General features: G+C 40.8%; 1 protein-coding gene across 4 annotated transcripts in view; it reads right to left on the reverse strand.

Moving 5' to 3' along the window:
* The window catches only part of LOC118402460 (protein disulfide-isomerase TMX3), a 435,969-nt gene that overhangs the window by 388,134 nt on the left and 25,379 nt on the right, over positions 1 to 22,456 (reverse strand). For 2 of the 4 annotated variants that reach the window (XR_008077514.1, XR_008077515.1), the window contains exons 10-16: positions 20,747 to 20,845; positions 20,002 to 20,059; positions 19,728 to 19,781; positions 19,543 to 19,599; positions 14,965 to 15,094; positions 13,255 to 13,323; positions 10,039 to 11,844 (exon numbers count right to left, since the gene is read on the reverse strand). Coding sequence is in view for 2 of the 4 variants with exons in the window: in XM_035800675.2 (XP_035656568.2) it covers positions 11,614 to 11,844; positions 13,255 to 13,323; positions 14,965 to 15,094; positions 19,543 to 19,599; positions 19,728 to 19,781; positions 20,002 to 20,059; positions 20,747 to 20,845 (698 nt within the window). In the remaining 2 variants the exon portion in view is untranslated. Of the gene's footprint in view, positions 1 to 9,051; positions 11,845 to 13,254; positions 13,324 to 14,964; positions 15,095 to 19,542; positions 19,600 to 19,727; positions 19,782 to 20,001; positions 20,060 to 20,746; positions 20,846 to 22,456 lie in introns of those variants that run through there. The other 2 variants (XM_035800675.2, XM_052477287.1) reach the window with 1 other exon arrangement.

Consider the following 22,456-nt stretch of genomic DNA (forward strand, 5'->3'; position numbering starts at 1 on the left):
TTACTTTAAGACATGAAGGTCAGTCAATCCGGAACATTTAAAGAACTTTTAAAGTTTCTTCTAGTGCAGACGCAAAAACCATCAAGCGCTATGATGAAACTGGCTCTCATGGGGACCACAACAACAAAGAAAGACCCAGAGTCCTCTCTGCTACAGAAGAGACAGTTCATTAGAGTTAACTGCACCTCAGATTGCAAATAAAATAAATAAATGCTTCACAGAGTTCAAGTAACAGACACATCTCAACATCAACTGTGTGAATCAGGCCTTCATGGTCAAAATGCTGCAAAGAAACCATTACTAAAGGACACCAATAAAAATAGACTTGCTTGGGCCAAGCAACACAAGCAATGGACATTAGACCGGTGGAAATCTGTCCTTTTGTCTGATGAGTCCAAATTTGGTATTTTTGGATCCAACCACCCTGTTTTTGTGAGACGCAGAGTAGGTGAAAGGACGATCTCCACATGTGGTGCATGTTTTACGTTATTATAAAATGGATTTAAAAAAATGTTATCCTCAATCTACACACAATACGCCATAATGACAACCCAAAAACAGGTTTGTAGAAATATTTGCTATTTTATTACAAATACAAAAGTATTCAGACCCTTACTCAGTATCTTTTTGAAGCACCTTTGGCAGTTGGGTATAATGCTACAAACTTGGCACACCAATATTTGCGGAGTTTCAACCATTCTTCTCTGTAGATCCTCTCAAGATCTGTCAAGTTAGATGGAGAGTGTTGCTGTACAGCTATTTTCAGGTCTCTCCAGAGATGTTAAATTGAGTTCAAGTCCGAGCTCTGGCTGGGCCACTCAGGGATATTCAGAGACTTGTCCCGAAGCCACTACTGCATGTCTTGGCTGTGTGCTTATGGTCATTGTCCTATTGGAAGGTAAACCTTCAACCCAGTCTGAGGTCCTGACCGCTCTGGAGCAGGTTTTAATCAAGGATCTCCCTGTACTTTTCTCCGTTCATCTTTCCCTCAATCCTGACTAGTCTCCCATCCCAACAGGATGATGCTGCCACCACCATGCTTCACCATAGGGATGGTGCCAGGTTTCCTCCAGACGTGACGCTTGGCATTCAGGCCAAAGAGTTCAATCTTGATTTCATCAGACCAGAGAATCAGCCTACTCAATCACTTTTTTGCTACTGTTTACAGGCCTCCTGGGACATATACAGCGTTCCTCACTGAGTTCCCTGAATTCCTATCGGACCTTGTAGTCATAGCAGATAATATTCACATTTTTGGTGATTTAGGAAAAGTCCACAGACCCACTCCAAAAGGCTTTCGGAGCCATCATCGACTCAGTGGGTTTTGTCCAACATGTCTCTGGACCTCCTCACTGTCACAGTCATACTCTGGATCTAGTTTTGTCCCATGGAATAAATGTTGTGGATCTTAATGTTTTTTTCTCATAATCCTGGATTATCGGACCACCATTTTATTACGTTTGCAATCACAACAAATAATCTGCTCAGACCCCAACCAAGGAGCATCAGTTAAAAAAAAATCAGTTAACCACCTTACTGAGGAACTCAATTTAACCATGCGCAATACCCTAGATGCAGTTGCACCCTTAAAAACTAAAAACATTTGTCATAAGAAACTAGCTCCCTGGTATACCGAAAATACCCGAGCTCTGAAGTAAGCTTCCAGAAAATTGGAACGGAAATGGCGCCACACCAAACTGGAAGTCTTCCAACTAGCTTTGAAAAACAGTACCGTGCAGTATCGAAGAGTCCTTACTGCTGCTCAATCATCCTATTTTTACTTTGGCTTTCACATCAGCAGTAATAAATTCACGAACTTCTTTGAGGAAAAGATCATGATCATGAGAAAGCAAATTACGGACTCCTCTTTAAATCTGCGTATTTGTCACGTCCTGACCTTAGTTCCTTTTTTATGTCTCTGTTTTAGTGTGGTCAGGGCGTGAGTTGGGGTGGGTATTCTATCTTTTTGTTCTAGGTTTTGTATTTCTATGTTTGGCCTGGTATGGTTCCCAATCAGAGGCAGCTGTCGATCGTTGTCTCTGATTGAGAGCCATACTTAGGTAGCCTGTTTTTCCACTATGTTTTGTGAGTAGTTATTTTCTGTTTAGTGTTTTTCGTCACCTTACAGAATTGTTTCGGTTTCGTTTCATTTTCTTTGTGATTTTGTTTAGTGTTCTGAGTTTAAATAAATATGATCATGAACACTCACCACGCTGCGCTTTGGTCCTCCTCTCCTTCCACCGAAGACAACCGTTACAGTATTCCTCCAAAGCTCAGTTGTCCTGAGTCTACACAACTCTGCCAGGACCTAGAATCAAGAGAGACACTCAAGTGTTTTAGTACTATATCTCTTGACACAATGATGAAAATAATCATGGCCTCTAAACCTTCAAGCTGCATACTGGACCCTATTCCAACTAAACTACTGAAAGAGCTGCTTCCTGTGCTTGGCCCTCCTATGTTGAACATAATAAACGGCTCTCTATCCACCGGATGTGTACCAAACTCACTAAAAGTGGCAGTAATAAAGCCTCTCTTGAAAAAGACAAACCTTGACCCAGAAAATATAAAAAAATATCCGCCTATATCGAATCTTCCATTCCTCTCAAAAGTTTTAGAAAAAGGCAACTCACTGCCTTCCTGAAGACAAACAATGTATATAAAATGCTTCAAATCAAATCAAATTTATTTATATAGCCCTTCGTACATCAGCTGATATCTCAAAGTGCTGTACAGAAACCCAGCCTAAAACCCCAAACAGCAAGCAATGCAGGTGTAGAAGCACGGTGGCTGGGAAAAACTCCCTTCAGTCTTTTTTCCATCTACGTAACATTGCAAAAATCAGAAACTTTCTGTCCAAAAATGATGCAGAAAAATGTATCCATGCTTTTGTTACTTCTAGGTTAGACTACTGCTATGCTTTACTTTCCTGCTACCCGGATAAAGCACTAAATAAACTTCAGTTAGTTCTAAATACGGCTGCTAGAATCTTGACTAGAACCAAAACATTTGATCATATTACTCAAGTGCTAGCCTCCCTACACTGGCTTCCTGTTAAGGCAAGGGCTGATTTCAAGGTTTTACTGCTAACCTACAAAGCATTACATGGACTTGTTCCTACCCATCTTTCTGATTTGGTCCTGCCGTACATACCTACACGTACGCTAGGGTCACAAGACGCAGGCCTCCTAATTGTCCCTAGAATTTCTAAGCAAACAGCACTCGTATTGGCCGGGCTAGAGTGGACATCGAGCCAGGTGCCATGAAGCCGGCTCAGCGCATCTGGTCTCCAGTGCGTCTCCTCGGGCCGGGGTACATAGCACCAGCCCTGCGCATGGTGTCCCCGGTGTCCACGGTCCGGTCTATCCAGTACCACCTCCACGCACCAGCCCTCTGGTGGCAGCCCCCCGCACCAGGCTGTCTTTCCGTCTTCTGCCTACAGGGTCTCCCACCTGTCCAGCGCTCCCAGAGTCTTCCTCCTCTCCAGCACTGCCAGAGCCTCCCACCTGTCCAGAGCTGCCAGTCTCCCGCCTGTCCAGAGCTGCTAGAGTCTCCCGCCTGTCCAGAGCTGCTAGAGTCCCCTGCCTGTCCAGAGCTGCTAGAGTCTCCCGCCTGTCCAGAGCTACTAGAGTCTCCCGCCTGTCCAGAGCCTGTCCAGGATCTTCCAGAGCCGCCAGTCAGCCAGGATCTGCCAGAGCCGCCATTCAGCCAGGAGCTGCCAGAGCCGTCAGTCAGCCAGAAGCTGCCAGAGCCGTCAGTCAGCCTAAGCTACCTCTCGGTCCTGAGCTGCCCCTCGGTCCTGAGCTGCCCCTCGTTCCTGAGCTGCCCCTCGGTCCTGAGCTGCCCCTCAGTCCGGAGGAGTTTGTTTCGTCCAGTAGGGCCCTTTAGTGGGGTTGCCAATCCTAGGTCGGCGGCGAGGGTCGCCGTACCTAGGAGGAGACTAAAGCGGACAAAGACTATGGTGGAGTGGGGTCCACGTCCCGCGCCAGAGCCGCCACCGTGGACAGACACCCACCCAGACCCTCCCCTATGGATTTAGGTGTGCGGCCGGGATAATAAATACAGTTTTTGCAAAAGAACCCCTCAAATATGTTGTACAGTTTAATCGGGAATCATATTTAATTGGATCTGTAATTACTAAACAATACTTGCATGTTATGAAATGTATTCTCATAAATAATAAGGTGAACAGTAGGACTATTTTTAAACTGATGTCGGGCAGGTACGAGTGCCCAGTTTCATATATTGTTATCACATGTTCGTTGAGCAGAACTGTCAATGTGATAATGGCCCTGTAAGTTACAATCAGGGTAATTACCACACCTGAAGGTGTAACTTAATTGAGTAGCTTTGACAGTCAAATGAGTTTGTATAAAAAGGCATGCAATTACAATGTTTAATGACACACAATGGCTGCTTTGGCACTGTTGGAAGATTTGGCAAATGGAAGATTTCAGAGAAAGTGAATTTTCAGAGACCAGCAAGATTTAATGGCCAATGATGATAAGTGGCTTATGAACCGGTTCCAAGAGCTGTTCTCCTGGATCTCCGTGCTGTAGTGGGCCCAGCATTACAGAGAAGCACCCGCAGAAACCAAGCCATGCCTGTCCCACATCAACTCCTTGGCAACCTCGTCAATGGTGTCTCTTTGCGTTTGCAGTACTGCATCTGTGAGGACATGGCCGCTGGAGAGTTGTGATGCACGAGGTGCAGTGGAGACGCCGGGGTTGGGCCCAAGTTTTTAGCCACTGCGTGTTTCCACTCGGCTCCTGCTCATCTGCAGCCCCACCGACCCCGCTGGAACACGCAGCGGCTAAAAACAATAGAAAATGTCACAATTGTTTGTGTAAATAAATGTTTAAACAACTTGAATTTATGTGGTTTACTGTTTTCAAATGAGGGAATACTAATTACATACCTGGATCATCTGGATCATCTGGTGCATCTTGCATGTCCGTGTCGCCCTCCGCCACTACTCCACTTAGGAGGTATTCCCCAAAAACACTGTAAAGTCGCTAATCAAGGGGGTTGAGCTCCGGTGTCCCTTTTCCCCCGCCTGTGGCACAAACACTTTGTCTGTGTAAGGCTATGCTCCTTTCGGCCTCCACTTTTATGTCAGACCACTTTTTTAATTTCTGATTGGGTCCGACCTTCTGAGCCAACAGCATTCACAGCGTCCGCCACATGCTGCCACTCTAATGCCCTTTTTGCATTTGTAATGCCTACACTGTGTAATGCCCACACTTCACTTGGACCGCAGAGTGAAGGAAAAGCAGTCAACAAGTGCTTAGCATATTGGGAACTCCATCAAAACTGTTGGAAAAGCATTACAGGTGAAGCAGATTTTTATGTCATAGTTTTGATGTCTACAATGTAGAATATTTTTTTTTTAAACCCTTGAATGAGTAGGTGGTCTTAAACTTTTGACCGTTCGTGTACATCTGGTGTATTGGCAGAAATTATTGGTACCACGATTGTCTTCCCCGATTGACCACGAAGATTGCAATTGTTCCATTCACTATAATGGGAGATCCTGTTTTCTGCAAAACCATGCCAACATAACCACAGTCGGCCTTGAACTTCTGTGGTTTCAATGAGTACGTTGAAATGCACACTAAAAAATCTATATTAAACTGATTATGGCAGAAGGTCGAGTATGGCATTAGTCATGTTAACACCTTACTCTGCTTATCTTAAATGGCGTAAAGTCATAATTGCAGTAAGCATACGCCGATTAAAACGTGTTTTTCTGAGAAATCTTTCAAATTATTCCAAATCAAATCAATATTTAGGTGTCACATGCACCGAATACAACAGGTGTAGACCTTACTGTGAAATGCAGTTCAAGAAATAGAGTTAAGAAAATATTTGCCAAATAAATTAAAGTAAAAATGTAAATTCAAAGTAACACAATAATATTACATAACAATAACGAGGCTATATACAGGGGGTACCGGTACCAAGTCAATGTGCGGGCGTACAGGTTAGTCGAGGTATTAGGACATGCAAAAAGCTTAATCTGGGTTCCAACTGTGTTTTGGATCTGCCCATGTGCCAACACCGGTAGGGGGAACACAGACTTTGTTTGTTTGGTTACATTCTATGTACATTCTATGCTTCTTTTTCCTTGACCATCATTTTGAGCCTAGGAGTATTGGAAAATATATAAGAGTATTGGTAGTAGTGATCATTTGTCATACAATGAATACCTTGTCAATTGTCATAGAGTAAAATAATTTGTCTGGATTTCCTGAATCAGAAATACCCTAAACTAAACTGTTGTTCTGGTCTGACCTCTCTCAATGTTATGGAGAATGTGACCACAAAGGGTGTCTAGATGCATGGAAGGGATCATTTGACCAAGAACATTGTGAACCTGTTCTTGGTCAAATTATCCCTTTCTTGCATCTAGATGAATATACTGTATGTCAATGTAAATGTACATTCTGCCAGTGTGTGCTAAGTTGAGGGTCTTAAATTAAAGTGATATAACCAATGTGAGGCACTAAGGACTGTCATTCTAAATTTGGGTTGGATCAATTATGAACAGTGCTAAAAGATTTGGAAAGACGAGGCTTCCTAAAATGTGAGGAGAGCCACTAGATTGTAGCTTGGGCTAACCTTGCCCCAGTCTCATTCATATCAAGGTTGGTGTAAAACTGTTGTAACATGTGTTCTCTCTCTCTTACCTATTAAAGTCAATATTCATCTGCCCTAGACCAAATTTGGGAGATCTCGAAAGACGTGAAGATAAATTGGAATTGCGTAAATTGGCTCTGCAAAACAGAGGTTCTTGACTATCTTCTGGCAGGTCAAGGGGCACTTGTGCAATCATTGGCGATGAATGTTGTACTTTTGTCCCAGATCACTCTTCTAATATGACTGGTCTCGCCAAATACATTACCACTGTTGCGAAGAATAATTCCCCACAACCAGAGTGGACTCCTGCAACTTGGTTGGAATCCCTGTTTGGAAGTTGGGGATCCAAAATTGCCACATGGGCTGCAGCATGTATTTTTTCTTAGTTTGTCTAAATTGTGTTATTTAATAGAAATATGAAAATAGAAGCTAAGATCGAAATGCTTACATTAAAATGTAATGATTATTGTCACTCAAGTGATAAGAGGATGGAATGTGATGGACATTTTTATGTTTGTACTTTTCTAAATAACCCATTTCTGTGTTCTGTTTGTTTTTCTATAAACCAATTTCTGTGTTCATGCAAGTGATTGATTGAACTCCTGTGAGAAATTCTCACTGTAATATCTTCAATTTTGGCAGTAGGCCCAGACCCTTGTTTTGAGAATGATATCTCAGTTTCAAGGTCTCAGCTTGGAATGAAGAAGCCTTGTGAGGTATTGGTCTGCCACATGCATGAACCAGTATTGGTCGGTCACATGAATGAAGCAAACGTTAATTAATTATAAATGCTAAATCATGCAAATATGACTTGAATGCTGTATATAAGAGAACTAACGGGACTGCCCCGGGAGAGCTCCTGATCGACATGTATACTTGGTGCATAAAGTTTGTTGGAACCTCTCCAGCGCCCTTATAATAAAAAATTATTCATTTAAGATTGACTTTGAGAGTCCCTGTGTACGAATTTCCACCACACAACTTAAGAAAATGCATTTTTCAATAGCACTGGTCCAAGAGACACATTTGGCAGAGAATGATTCAAGGTGGGACAAAAGAGGGGTTACTATCTTATTTAATAGATCGGTGTGCTTGCCAAGGGGAAAGTGTTGAGGGATGATCATGGTAGATATGTGATGGTAGTGGGGTCAGTAGGTGGCACAGACATTAATATTCTGAACCTGTATGCACCAAATTAAGACAACCCAGAGTTCTTTACAGATATCGCAACTGTAATAGCAGACAATGCAAAAGGGATGGTTATTGTTGGCGGGGATTTTAAATGGATACAGAATTACAAGCTTGACCGACTTCCTGCATATTAAAAAGAAAATCTAATTATTGATACTTGGCATTTTAAGAATCCCAGAATGAAGGACTTAGGTTTTTCTAAAGTTCATGACAGCTCCTCCAGAATATACTTGTTTTTATTCTTATTTTGTATATCCAAGCAGCATTTACATAAAGTAGAGAAATATAGCATTTAACATATTGACAGACCATATTTGTAAAGCAAGAGTTACAAGATTACCCTAAGTGATAAGGATTACGTATCATCATCTATTTTGCGGGAAGGGGCAAAGGCAGTATTAAGAGGGAAGATAATTGCTTGTTAATTAAGTAGAAAAACAGCAGGGGTTGGGGATAGCTTAAACAGAACATAAAAGACAAGGGATATATAAGTTGAATGAATGTAGACAAAAATTAGATGAGTTATTGATTTACAATGTATAAGGGGCAGTTAGATTTACTAATCAAAGATATTATGAGGTGGGTAATAGAGCCAGACAGTTGTTAGCCTTTCAGCTACAAAAAAAATCCCAGGCTAGCAGGGTAGTCCCTAAGATAATTCATCCCTTCTCTAAAGCAGAACCAAGAGACATTGCAGAGGCATTTGGAGCATATTATAAAGACCTTTACGATTCATCAGAACAAGACCATAAACAAGAACAAAATAGAACCCTTTTGTCTCACTGAATAATCAGAGGACGAAATGACACGGACAGTTACAGAAAGCGAGATTGAGGAAGCCATTAAGGGATTGAAAAATAATATCACCAGGGGCCGATGGATACCGAAGTGAATTTTATAAAGACCCCAGTTCTGTGCAGAGTCAATACTGTGATCGTGAATTATCAAAGGGAGAGCAACCCAAAACGTGGTAGGAGGCAACCATTACAGTAATCCATATGAAAGGTAAAGGTCCTTCCCAGTGAAGCTCATTTTGACCTTTTAGTCTTCTCCCCACGGACCTGAAATTGTTATCCACAATAGTTACTGAGAGAATTCAGAAACCTATAGGGAAAGTGATTAACCAGACAGGATCAGACCAGATCCAACAGGTTGTATACCTGGCAGACACATTTCCAATAATATTAGGAGAGTATTAAACATTCAATCACTGACAAAGGGTAGACAACAAACATTTAATACATCTCAGCTTAAATGGATATAGTGCATTATAGTTGATTGGTTATACCTAAAACAAACACCATTGAGTATGGGATTCAGCCCATTCAAAGGTTACAGCTCACAATTCTTCAGCCTGAAAAGAGAAACTAGCATAATTTTCTCTAAATATTGAGCCACTGGCAGAAATGATGATGAACCCACAAATTTAAGGTATAGTGGATGAAGGTGTGACACACAAGATATCCCTCTTTGCATATGATATTTTGCTGTATTTAAAAAAATCCCTTTATCCCCTATCCCTAAACTGTTACACGGTTTGAGGTGCTTTGAAGAACAGCCTAGGTATAAAGTCAGTGAAGCAAAGTCAGAAGCTATGATGATTTCGGGAAATTGGCCCTCTCAGTTGAATAAAGATGTGTCCTTTCATTGGTCTAGACAAGGGTTTAGATATTTGCGTATTATTTTTAACACCCTGCGCATCACAGCTTTACTCAGGAAACGATACTAAACTGATCTCACAGATTAAGACAGACTTGGGAAGATCTGCCACTTTCTTTAATTGGTAGGGTGGAAATGGTAAGAATGAATATGTTGCTCATGCATTACCCATTCTAGTCCCTGTGTCTACCTTCAAGCTGTTTCATAAGCTTATTTCCAAATTCATATGGCAAAACAAGAGACCTAGAGCGAGACTCAGTGCTTTTCTTTTTTAAACCCAAAGACAAAGGTGGCCTGGGTTTACCCAATTAAAAGCTTTGGTGGCCTGGGTTTACCCAATTAAAAGCTTTGGTGGCCTGGGTTTACCCAATTAAAAGCTTTGGTGGCCTGGGTTTACCCAATTAAAAGCTTTGGTGGCCTGGGTTTACCCAATTAAAAGCTTTGGTGGCCTGGGTTTACCCAATTAAAAGCTTTGGTGGCCTGGGTTTACCCAATTAAAAGCTTTGGTGGCCTGGGTTTACCCAATTAAAAAAAGTACCTTTGGGCCACTCAATTAAAAGCTTTGGTGGCCTGGATTAATATCTATATTCTGAGAACAGTCATGGCAACCATGTTCTGTGTATGTTTGGTGGGACTTGATGGAATATTCTCCTAGCCCTCAGAAAACTGGACTTGGGAAAGTTCCAATGAAATGTGTCTAGAACATTAAAGGGCAATTCCACCACTTTCAACCTCATATTCATTATGTCCAGCACCATACCAGTGTCTACGTAATACGAAAACTGCACATTTCTATGATCTGTGGTTAAAAAGAAAAGGACGTTAAAAAAACGCTTAAAAAATTAAAAGTGGTTAACTTGCAACGAGTTTCTAGACAATATTTTCTTGCTCCCCACATCACTGCGAATTTCATAGTGTTTGAAAATCACTGTTTTGATGATATTATCGTGTAGAACTTGTTGACTTTATATTTCTTTCTACAAAATTTAGAAATGCTCCTTGTTCACATATGTAGTCGCTGGTATCGTGCTAGATAATTAAAATTAAGTTGAAAAGTGGTGAAATTGTTCTTTAATATAGGATTTTCTGAGAACATGGCATCGCATTTAATCTGTAACGCCAAAACTAAATAGGTTCTCAGGAACTTTTGCTAGCATACATAGAATGTTCCCCTAACTAACAGAAAAGTGGGCACAGAACTGGATACAATCAGGAGAACATTACAGGTAACATTACAAAAATGTTCTCTACCTAGAATTGTTTGCTGGGTTTATTGATGGTGCTAAAAAAACTAACACCACAGTGGAACAAAATGTATTCTGACCTCAATAGGACTTCCTGGATAAATAAAGGTTAAATAAAAAATAAACTAAAATAAACCCCTACCCCTTCACCCCTCTTGTAGATATAAGAAAATGGGATAAAATAGAAAATGTTCACTGTAATCGTCTTCTGTAACCCACTGTGAAGACATTTCCGGTTTATATATATATGTCTTCAACAACATTGAATTGACATTAATTCATTAATGAATGTTTCAAATAATAATAATAATAATAATATATGCCATTTAGCAGACGCTTTTATCCAAAGCGACTTACAGTCATGTGTGCATACATTCTACGTATGGGTGGTCCCGGGAATCGAACCCACTACCCTGGCGTTACAAGGGCCATGCTCTACCAACTGAGCTACAGAAGGACCACAAATAAAAATATATATGATAAAAAAGTCCAAATCAAATAAAAGAGTTTGGAGTGATGCAACAAAACCCCAATAATTTCTTAGAAAATGATTCATGACGTAGAAATTCAAGTATCGCTGAACATACTCAGGATAACTACTCACCCTGAATCGCCAATTGACCCCAAGTACCTCCTCCCTAGGGTACGTTGAAGCAATATGGCGAAAACACCACCCAGTCTATAGGAAGGCAATTAAAGTTATTACCATATTGCTTATTTAAACCTATCCCATTTTCTTATATAGTTTATTTTCTATTTAACCTTCATTTATCCAGGAAGTCCTATTGAGGTCAGAATACATACGTATTTTATGAGGGTGACATGGCCACGAGGGCATTTCTATAAAAAAAAAAACATCATACTTCATACCACTTCATACTTAATCGGCCTTCTTCTCTGCCGGATTCTTCGCTTTCATCTCAGTCTTCTTGTCTTCCTCAGGACCTTTGAGCTGCTTTGGCTCCACCCTCTCCCCGGTTATTGGTTCCTCGTCCTCTGTGTTTCTCATTGAGCGCCAGGCCATGCATAGGCCGTAACACAAGGCACTTCCGCCGCCGCAGAAAACAACGACGAGGAAGGCGCCCAAAAGGGGCGCATTGGTAAATATATTCTGAGAGAGAGAGAGAGAGAGAGAGAGAGAGAGAGAGAGAGAGTGTAGATTGGTGGAGTTGATCTTGTGGTCAGGGCACAGGGTTAAGGCAAAGCCACACTTTGCTATACAAAAAAATATCCATTATACAACAGCACTGATAAAATGTAATTACAGTTGAAGTCGGAAGTTTACTACATACACAGTAGCCAAATACATTTCAACTCGTTTTTTCATAATTCCTGACATTTAATCCCAGTAAATATTCCCTGTTTTAGGTCAGTTAGGATCACCACTATTATTTTAAGAATGTGAAATGTCAGAATAATAGTAGAGAGAATTATTTATTTCAGCTTCCCAGTGGGTCAGAAGTTTGTATACTGCTAAATTAGTATTTGGTAGCATTGCCTTTAAATTGTTTAACTTGGGTCAGTCCCTCCTGCAGCAAATCACCCCCACAACATGGTGCTGCCACCCCCGTGCTTCACGGTTGGGATGGTGTTCTTCGACTTGCAAGCGTTCCCCTTTTTCCTCCAAACATAACAATGGTCATTATGGCCAAACAGTTCTATTTCTGTTTCATCAGACCAGAGGACATTTCTCCAAAAAGTATGATCTATGTCCCCATGTGCAGTTGCAAACCGTAGTCTGGCTTTTTATGGCGGTTTTGGAGCAGTGGCTTCATCCTTGCTGAGCGGCCTTTCAGGTTATGTCGATATAGTTTTACTGTGGATATAGATACTTTTGTACCTGTTTCCTCCAACATCTTCACAAGGTCCTTTGCTGTTGTTCTGGGATTGATTTGCAATTTTCACACCAAAGTACGTTCTTCTCTAGGAGACAGAACGTGTCTCCTTCCTGAGCGGTATGACGGCTGTGTGATCCCCATGGTGTTTATAATTGCATACTATTGTTTGTACAGATGAACATGGTACCATCAGGCGTTTAGAAATTAGACTTGTGGAGGTCTACAATTTTATTTCTGAGGGCTGATTTCTTTAGATTTCCCCATGATGTCAAGCAAAGAGGCACTGAGTTTGAAGGTAGGCCTTGAAATATATCCACAGGTACACCTCAAATTGACTCAAATGATGTCAATCAGAAGCTGCTAACACCATGACACCCTTTTCTGGAATTTTCCAAGCTGTTTAAAGGCACAGTCTATTTAGTGTATGTAAACGTCTGACCCACTGGAATTGTGATACAGTGAATTATAAGTGAAATAAATCTGTCTGTAAACAATTGTTGGAAAAATTACTTGTCATGCACAAAGTAGATGTCCTAACCGACTTGCCAAAACTATAGTTTGTTAAACAAGAAATTTGTGGAGTGGTTGAAAATAGAGTTTTAATGACACCAACCTAAGTGCATGTAAACTTCCGACTTCAACTGTATGTCAAAAGCCTCGTGCCAACATGTTCTGTGACTTACTGTAACAGTCGTTTTGGTGTTGAACGCAATCCTTATAAAGCATTGATAGTATCCATTCCCTCCCTGGGACTGATTGAAACAAGATGATTCATGTTGTTAATGTTGGATATTACAAATGTTATTGGGTAATATACAATGTTTCGATGGACACTACACATTGCATCAAATGTATCATATTTGAACATGCTTCTCTGTGTTTTACATTTTTTAAACCTGTGTTTGTTTGAGCTTCAATGAAATTGACAGGGCTTGCACTTTGGAACAATTCTAATGTTTATATTGTGCTGGGCAAGCGTAATCAAGCACAGGTAAAGTATTTCAAAGATTTCAAATACAATTTCATCCCAGGTCAGATTTAGGTTTAGTTAGACTGACTTTAATACCAGGTCAGATTTAGGTTTAGTTAGACTGACTTTTAATCCCAGGTCAGATTTAGGCTTAGTTAGACTGACTTTAATCCCAGGTCAGATTTAGGCTTAGTTAGACTGACTTTAATCCCAGGTCAGATTTAGGCTTAGTTAGACTGACTTTAATCCCAGGTCAGATTTAGGTTTAGTTAGACTGACTTTAATCCCAGGTCAGATTTAGGCTTAGTTAGACTTACTTTAATCCCAGGTCAGATTTAGGTTTAGTTAGACTGACTTTAATCCCAGGTCAGATTTAGGTTTAGTTAGACTGACTTTAATCCCAGGTCAGATTTAGGTTTAGTTAGACTGACTTTAATCCCAGGTCAGATTTAGGTTTAGTTAGACTGACTTTAATCCCAGGTCAGATTTAGGTTTAGTTAGACTGACTTTAATCCCAGGTCAGATTTAGGCTTAGTTAGACTGACTTTAATCCCAGGTCAGATTTAGGTTTAGTTAGACTGATTTTAATCCCAGGTCAGATTTAGGTTTAGTTAGACTGACTTTAATCCCAGGTCAGATTTAGTTAGACTGACTTTAATCCCAGGTCAGATTTAGGTTTAGTTAGACCGACTTTAATCCCAGGTCAGATTTAGGTTTAGTTAGACTGACTTTAATCCCAGGTCAGATTTAGGTTTAGTTCGACTGACTTTAATCCCAGGTCAGATTTAGTTAGACTGACTTTAATCCCAGGTCAGGTTTAGTTAGACCAACTTTAATCCCAGGTTAGGTTTAGTTAGACTGACTTTAATCCCAGGTCAGATTTAGTTAGACCGACTTTAATCCCAGGTTAGGTTTAGTTAGACTGACTTTAATCCCAGGTCAGATTTAGTTAGACCGACTTTAATCCCAGGTCAGATTTAGTTAGACTGACTTTAATCCCAGGTCAGATTTAGGTTTAGTTAGACCGACTTTAATCCCAGGTCAGATTTAGGTTTAGTTAGACCGACTTTAATCCCAGGTCAGATTTAGGTTTAGTTAGACCGACTTTAATCCCAGGTCAGATTTAGGTTTAGTTAGACCGACTTTAATCCCAGGTCAGATTTAGTTAGACTGACTTTAATCCCAGGTCAGATTTAGGTTTAGTTAGACCGACTTTAATCCCAGGTCAGATTTAGGTTTAGTTAGACTGACTTTAATCCCAGGTCAGATTTAGGCTTAGTTAGACTGACTTTAATCCCAGGTCAGATTTAGTTCGACTGACTTTAATCCCAGGTCAGATTTAGGCTTAGTTAGACTGACTTTAATCCCAGGTCAGATTTAGTTAGACCGACTTTAATCCCAGGTCAGATTTAGTTAGACTGACTTTAATCCGGCCCTTCGACACTCCATCGATGAACTTCACCAGCTGTTCCTTTGTCTCCACTTTGTTGGGCGGTAGGAAATATCCATCGTTAGACACGTTGAGCACGATAATAGAGGGCATGGCCAGTTCTCTGTCAACACATACACATAGGGTTTAGGGTTAGTTGTCAACTCGCTGTGTCAGTGGCAATTACAGTGAAGCCACTACACAACACAACAATAAACAATACATTAAATGCACCATAACAGTGACAAACGGTGCCCACAAACTGCGAGGGCCTACATAAAGCTGTCCCAACAGCAGAGCTTTCTTTTCAGCACCATGGAGTGAATCGTTGCCACCGCTACACCTGGCTATCAGCGGAGCCTTGTCTGGCAGAAAAACAGTTCATCCAGCCTTTTCTTTAAACATAGCTGATATGGCCGACTTGCTTAAATAAATATATGGTCTCTACTGACTCCTTGTGTATTCATGTAACTCGACAAGAACCGTATTCTCCCTCAAAAAAAAAAAATGAATGCCGACATTTGTTTTGACTTTTGAACCATACACCAACATTATTACATTTATGTTCAGTAAATTCATCATGTTTGTTATTTGATCATTAACACAAGTAGCTCAAACTATAAGCAAGTGTAAACAAACGAGCTGCGACGAGGTATGACTATGAGAGAGAGAGCGAGAGCGAGCGAGAGAGAGCGAGAGCGAGCGAGAGAGAGAGAGCGAGAGAGAGCGAGAGAGAGCGAGAGAGCGAGAGAGCGAGAGAGCGAGAGAGAGAGAGAGAGAGAGAGAGAGAGAGAGAGAGAGAGAGAGAGCGAGAGAGAGCGAGAGAGAGCGAGAGAGAGCGAGAGAGAGCGAGAGAGAGACTCAGCGGTTAGCCTAGCATTTGAAGTATTTTATTATGTTTATTATGTATATCTTAAAGGGAAGGAAAATACAATTATGAGGATCCACTTTTATTAACAATTTACTGACACACAGACAAACAAAACCCTCACAATATGAACTGGAATTACATGGGTCCATTCCTGAACATAACATTTTGAATGGGAAGAAACTCACTGGCAAACATGGTTACAGACCCAACAGCATTATATAGTATCCCCTCCTCATGGAGAAAACCACATGAACTATTATAATACACAAATTAAGGAAACCAATGAAATGCATCATTCTAACATGACCTAAAATGATGAATAATCCTAATGAGACCTATTTAAGCAACATAACAATGGAGATGTACAAACTACGGCATAATGGAACGATGAGCAGATAAGAATCAAGCCGTAATTTTGATTAAGACATGAGCTGAGACGGACGGTAGCCTAAAGTAAATTCGGAAAGTATTCAGACACCTTGACTTTTTCCACATTTTGTTACATTACAATCTTATTGTAAAAAGGATTGCTAACTTCTTAGTAATGACTCGGGACGTCGGTTTTGATAAGAAAGCTTCTTTTAGTAAGAATACTTGTTTACGTTACATTTAACAACAATGGTTTTGGTACAGAGCAATGCAGGTAACATGCTGTCAGAAAGTCAGCCACAATCACAAGGTCTTTCCTTCCAAATCTGCTCTTGAGTAGAGTGATTGCATTATCATAGTTACTGTCTGTTAACATCAGTCCTGCTACTGCTTTTGCAGCTGGTCCAGTGAGATATGTTTTCAGATAGATAAACTTCTCTTTTTTACACAGTGAATCATTGTTGTGAATAGCAGTCTCATACTGGCTCCAAAACTCCTGCCACATACTGACATCTCCATAGAATTTCTCAATAATCAACTTCGGAAGCCTTACTGATTGTCTCTGTGATATGTTTGAGTTAGCGTCACTCACCCGGGCTGGTAGTGGATTGACTTCCTGTTTCTTCGTTATCACTCTTTGTGCATGACTCTTCAGCATGATAATGCGTTCTTTATAATCCTCTGTGCATGCAATCTCTGCCTCCAATCCGTCCAATGGCGTTAACTGTTCAATTCCACGATCGAGTTCAAACAAACTGTCCTCCTTAGCTGATAACATTCCAACAATGTACTCAAGTGATCGGTATCCGGATTTGACTGGGATATTTCCACGTCAATCTGATTCAAAATCCGTGTTGTTGCGCCTCGAATGGTACCCCGCTTTCGTCTCATTCTTTCTGCTTCATGCCGACGTTCCTTCTCAGCCATTTCAGCTACTTCTTCGTCGCAGCTCATAACTCCCGGGTTTCGGCACCATACACATTTTCATCAATCTACACACAATACCCCATAATGACAAAGCAAAACCCGTTTTTTCGACATTTTTGCAAAAGTATTAAAAATTTAAAACAGAAATACGTTATTAACATAAGTATTCAGATCCTTTGCTATTAGACTTGAAATTAGACTTTCCATTGATCATCCTTTAGATGTTTCTACAAGTTGATTGGAGTCCACCTGTGGTAAATTAAATTGATTGGACATGATTTGGAAAGGCACACACCTGTCTATTTAAGGTCCCACAGTTGACAATGCATGTCAGAGCAAAAACCAAGCCATGAGGTGGAAGGAATTGTCCGTAGAGCTCCGAGACAGGATTGTGTTGAGGCACAGATCTGGGGAAGGGTACCAAAAAATGTCTGCACCATTGAAGGTCCCCAAGAACACACTGGCCTCCATCATTCTTAAATGAAATAAGTTTGGAACCACCAAGACTCTTCATAGAGCTGGCAGCCCGGCCAAACTGAGCAATCGGGGGAGAAGAGCCTTTGTCAGGGAGGTGAGCTCCAGACTTCCTCTGTGGAGATGTGAGAACATTCCAGAAGGACAACCATCTCTGCAGCATTCAAAATAATCAGGCCTTTATGTTAGAATGGCCAGACAGAAACCACTCTTCAGTAAAAGGCACATGACAGCCCACTTGGAGTTTGCCAAAAGGCACCCAAAGACTTTCAGACCAGGAGAAACAAGATTCTCTGGTCTGACGAAATCAAGATTGAACTCTTTGGCCTGAATGCCAAGCATCATGTTCTGGAGGAAACCTGGCACCATCCCTACGGTGAAGCATGGCGGTGGCAGCATCATGCTGTGTGGATGGGTTTTTTTTAGCAGCAGGGACTGGTAGACTAATCACGATCGAGAGAAAGATGAACAGAGCAAAATACAGAGAGATCCTTGATGAAAACCTGCTCCAGAGCGCTCAGGACCTCAGACCCGGGTGAAGGTTCACCTTCCATCAGGACAACGACCCTAAGCACACAGCCAAGACAATGCAGGAGTGGCTTTGGGACAAGTCTCTGAATGTCCTTGAGTGGCCCAGCCAGAGCCCGGACTTGAACCCAATCAAACATCTCTGGAGAAACCTGAAAATAGCTGTGCAGCGATGCTCCCCATCCAACCCGAAAGGGCTTGAGAGGATCTACAGAGGTGAATGGGAGAAACTCCCCAAATACAGGTGTGCCAAACATGAATCTTATTGAATATGATGCTACGAGGCTATAATCGCTGCCAAAGGTGCTTCAACAAAGTGGAGTAAAGGGTCTGAATACTTGTGTAAATGTGATATTTCAATTTCTTATTTGTTAATACATTTGCAACAAAAAAAATCTAAAAACTTGTTATTGCTTTGTCAATATGGGGTATTGTGTGTATATTGATAATGGGGGGAAAAAAAACGTAATTAATTTTAGAATAAGGCTGGCAGCAAAACAGTTCATCCAGCCTCAATTACTGCCTGGAACCTAACAAAGCAGAAGAAGTAAAGGGGTCTGAATACTTTCCGAATGCTATATCCTTATTCGTTTAGCCACACAATTTAATGCATGCTATATACCTATTCTCCTCCGTTTGTTGGTTGCGAAGGTTGATTGCTCATCTATATGCGGTGTCTAGCCACAATGTTTGGTTTCCCCAGAAGTCCCAGTTTATCAACATTATCTAGATGTGATGCACAATTCTCATATTTTGAGTCCCTTTCAGACAGATGTTCTAAATCTTTAAACCCAGACATGGACCACCCACCCTCTCCACCAAATAGCAGGCAGGCAAAATAGTGATTGCTTTGCGATGCTCACAGTTAGCTTCCTTCCAACACCCTCATTGTTGAATTAGCGATTTCCAACTTGTGTAATATTTATGCCCAATGGCCAATGAGCACTGAGAAGATTTCTCTAATTTATTTTTATACGACAAGGAAAAGTATTTTCCAGTAAATAATTGATGTGATTTATGATTCCGACTGCTTATCTAGCTAGCCAGGATTTTAAAAGTATGATGTTGACATTATCAGTCCAATCAAAGCTACAGCTAAATTTAACGTGATTTGACATAATTTTGTCTGTGGCCAATGACCTTTAACCTTCTGGATGGGCATTTCTACTGTAAATCTATGGCTCTACCCCACCTGTCCTGAACCACTGTGCCACTGTGCTGTGTATGGAAGGCACTACTAGGCAGGCCAGGTCCTGGAGAACCATTGCCCGAAACAAAGATCCTAACCACACTTAACACAACAATCGCTTATATTATGTATCGATGTCAATTGTGGATTTGTGCAAAAACTCTAGCTACTTCTGAATTGTAAATAAGGGCAGAAGAGAGATATGACCACTCACTCCATGATGAGGCCATTGATGTACTCGTTTCCGTCCATGTGACCAAACTGGAATTCTCTGAGAAGACATCAGGACCATGTTCATTATGATACGGCGTAGCAAAACTTAGTGCAAAATAAAAACAAAATAGTCATTTTCTTATTGGGCAAGTTCAGATAGTAACTCCCCGTTTCAGATAAACTCACTTGCTATAGAGGTCCTTGTATTCAGTCGCCACTCTTTCCACCATGGTCTTGTAACTGGGTAGGAAGGAATATTTGATGAATAAGAATGGGCTGTTAATATGTTTTTTGAGTGCAATATTTATCACATGAACTAAAGTTGATTTGGAAGGGTGATCTTGTCCTAATGGAAACTTGAGATCTACATGTGTAACTTGAATTGTAGCACATATGAGGTAAATGTGTAATTCAGGTGAACTACCCCTTACATTATATTGGGATAAAGAGATACTCATACCGGATGCTCTCCTCAGTGGGGTTTCTCTCATCCACTATAGCCAGAGCCACCAGTTTGCCTATGGTGAGGAACACACATAAAACACCCAATATTTCCTATGGTGAGGAACACACATAAAACACCAAACATTTCCTATGGTGAGGAACACACATAAAACACCAAACATTTCCTATGGTGAGGAACACACATAAAACACCAAACATTTCCTATGGTGAGGAACACACATAAAACACCAAACATTTCCTATGGTGAGGAACACACATAAAACACCAAACATTTCCTATGGTGAGGAACACACATAAAACACCAAACATTTCCTATGGTGAGGAACACACATAAAACACCAAACATTTCCTATGGTGAGGAACACACATAAAACACCAAAACAATTCTAAACACAGAAAAAAACACATTTAACTTCACTTCATAACCATCATTCACATAGGATTTTACTCCTATCTGATTCATTAAAGCCACACTGTAAGAATTAATAGCAATGTAAATGCACTAGTTCATACACTCACTGAATATTGAACACAGGTGCTTGGCCCCCTTGTGGTAGACAAGTAGACACACAAAGACATCCATTCTATTGAAATCTTCGAATTCAAATGTTATTTACTGGTAAAGTACATCCTCTACCATGCTTGCTGTGTGTGTGTGTGTGTGTGTGTGTGTGTGTGTGTGTGTGTGTGTGTGTGTGTGTGTGTGTGTGTGTGTGTGTGCATGAGAGAGTGTAACATACTTGTATCTCCCATTTCATACAAAGTGTAGCTGTCAATCTGGAGGTAATTAAGGAATCGTTCACTATTGATCCAGGATGCGAGGTCCCCATCATGTTGTTCTAAGAGACAAGAGAAAGAATATCAAATATACACGTTTGTCGTCAGCGAATACTAATGTTATCCAGAGGCTGCTGAGAGCGATTCAACAACCCCAAAAATACACTTCCAGACTTTCCAGATTGATCAACAACAGCCTAAGTAGGCTATGAACAACTTTTAGCAAATGATCCGATCCAAAAAATATTGTAGCAGACTATGTTCTAGGGCTGCGGTGAGATTCTCTACCCTTCTCCCGAAGTGTGCAATCACACACTTCCCTTCATGGATTTATAAGGAATGGACAGAGGAAAGGAATTCGGTGGAAACTCCCTCCGGACATGGTTGCACCAATTTTAACTGTGTGAAGGGGAGTGACACTTCTTGGCGAAGGGGAAATAATTGAAATCCATAGCCGTGGGAAGTTGTTTTGATCGAAAATGTTGGCGCTGATCGAAAAATAAATGTTTTAGGGAGATCTATGCAGACTAACAATAACATTCAATTCCTAATGTGATGAGTAGCTAAGCATAGGACAATATTCAGTAACAGTATCACTGCAGCCTGAGTTCATTTAAATCATGGCTGTTTAGCAACAAAAAAAGCCTTCTTGTAAACAGCGCATACATTTCTTTGCACTGCATAATAACAGGTGTGTCAGAGAGAGAAAACAAGTGTTGTAAATAAATGAGGTTGTTTTCACATATAGGACTCTTTAAAATAAACAATCTCTGCTTTAATGTGAAATTTGGGGTAAAAAAAAAGCAATATACGTACACAACTCTTAGTATTCACTCTGCCTTTGAATGAGGACTCAACTCTTTGTATTCACTCTGCCTTTGAATGAGGACTCAACTCTTTGTATTCACTCTGCCTTTGAATGAGGACAACTCTTAGTATTCACTCTGCCTTTGAATGAGGACTCAACTCTTAGTATTCACTCTGCCTTTGAATGAGGACAACTCTTAGTATTCACTCTGCCTTTGAATGAGGACAACTCTTAGTATTCACTCTGCCTTTGAATGAGGACTCAACTCTTAGTATTCACTCTGCCTTTGAATGAGGACTCAACTCTTAGTATTCACTCTGCCTTTGAATGAGGACTCAACCCTTAGTATTCACTCTGCCTTTGAATGAGGACTCAACCCTAGTATTCACTCTGCCTTTGAATGAGGACTCAACTCTTAGTATTCACTCTGCCTTTGAATGAGGACAACTCTTAGTATTCACTCTGCCTTTGAATGAGGACAACTCTTAGTATTCACTCTGCCTTTGAATGAGGACTCAACTCTTAGTATTCACTCTGCCTTTGAATGAGGACAACTCTTAGTATTCACTCTGCCTTTGAATGAGGACAACTCTTAGTATTCACTCTGCCTTTGAATGAGGACTCAACTCTTAGTATTCACTCTGCCTTTGAATGAGGACTCAACTCTTAGTATTCACTCTGCCTTTGAATGAGGACTCAACTCTTAGTATTCACTTTGCCTTTGAATGAGGACTCAACTCTTTGTATTCACTCTGCCTTTGAATGAGGACTCAACTCTTTGTATTCACTCTGCCTTTGAATGAGGACAACTCTTAGTATTCACTCTGCCTTTGAATGAGGACTCAACTCTTTGTATTCACTCTGC

The sequence above is a fragment of the Oncorhynchus keta genome, chromosome 23 (genome assembly GCF_023373465.1).
Source record: "Oncorhynchus keta strain PuntledgeMale-10-30-2019 chromosome 23, Oket_V2, whole genome shotgun sequence".
Classification (NCBI taxonomy): domain Eukaryota; kingdom Metazoa; phylum Chordata; class Actinopteri; order Salmoniformes; family Salmonidae; genus Oncorhynchus; species Oncorhynchus keta.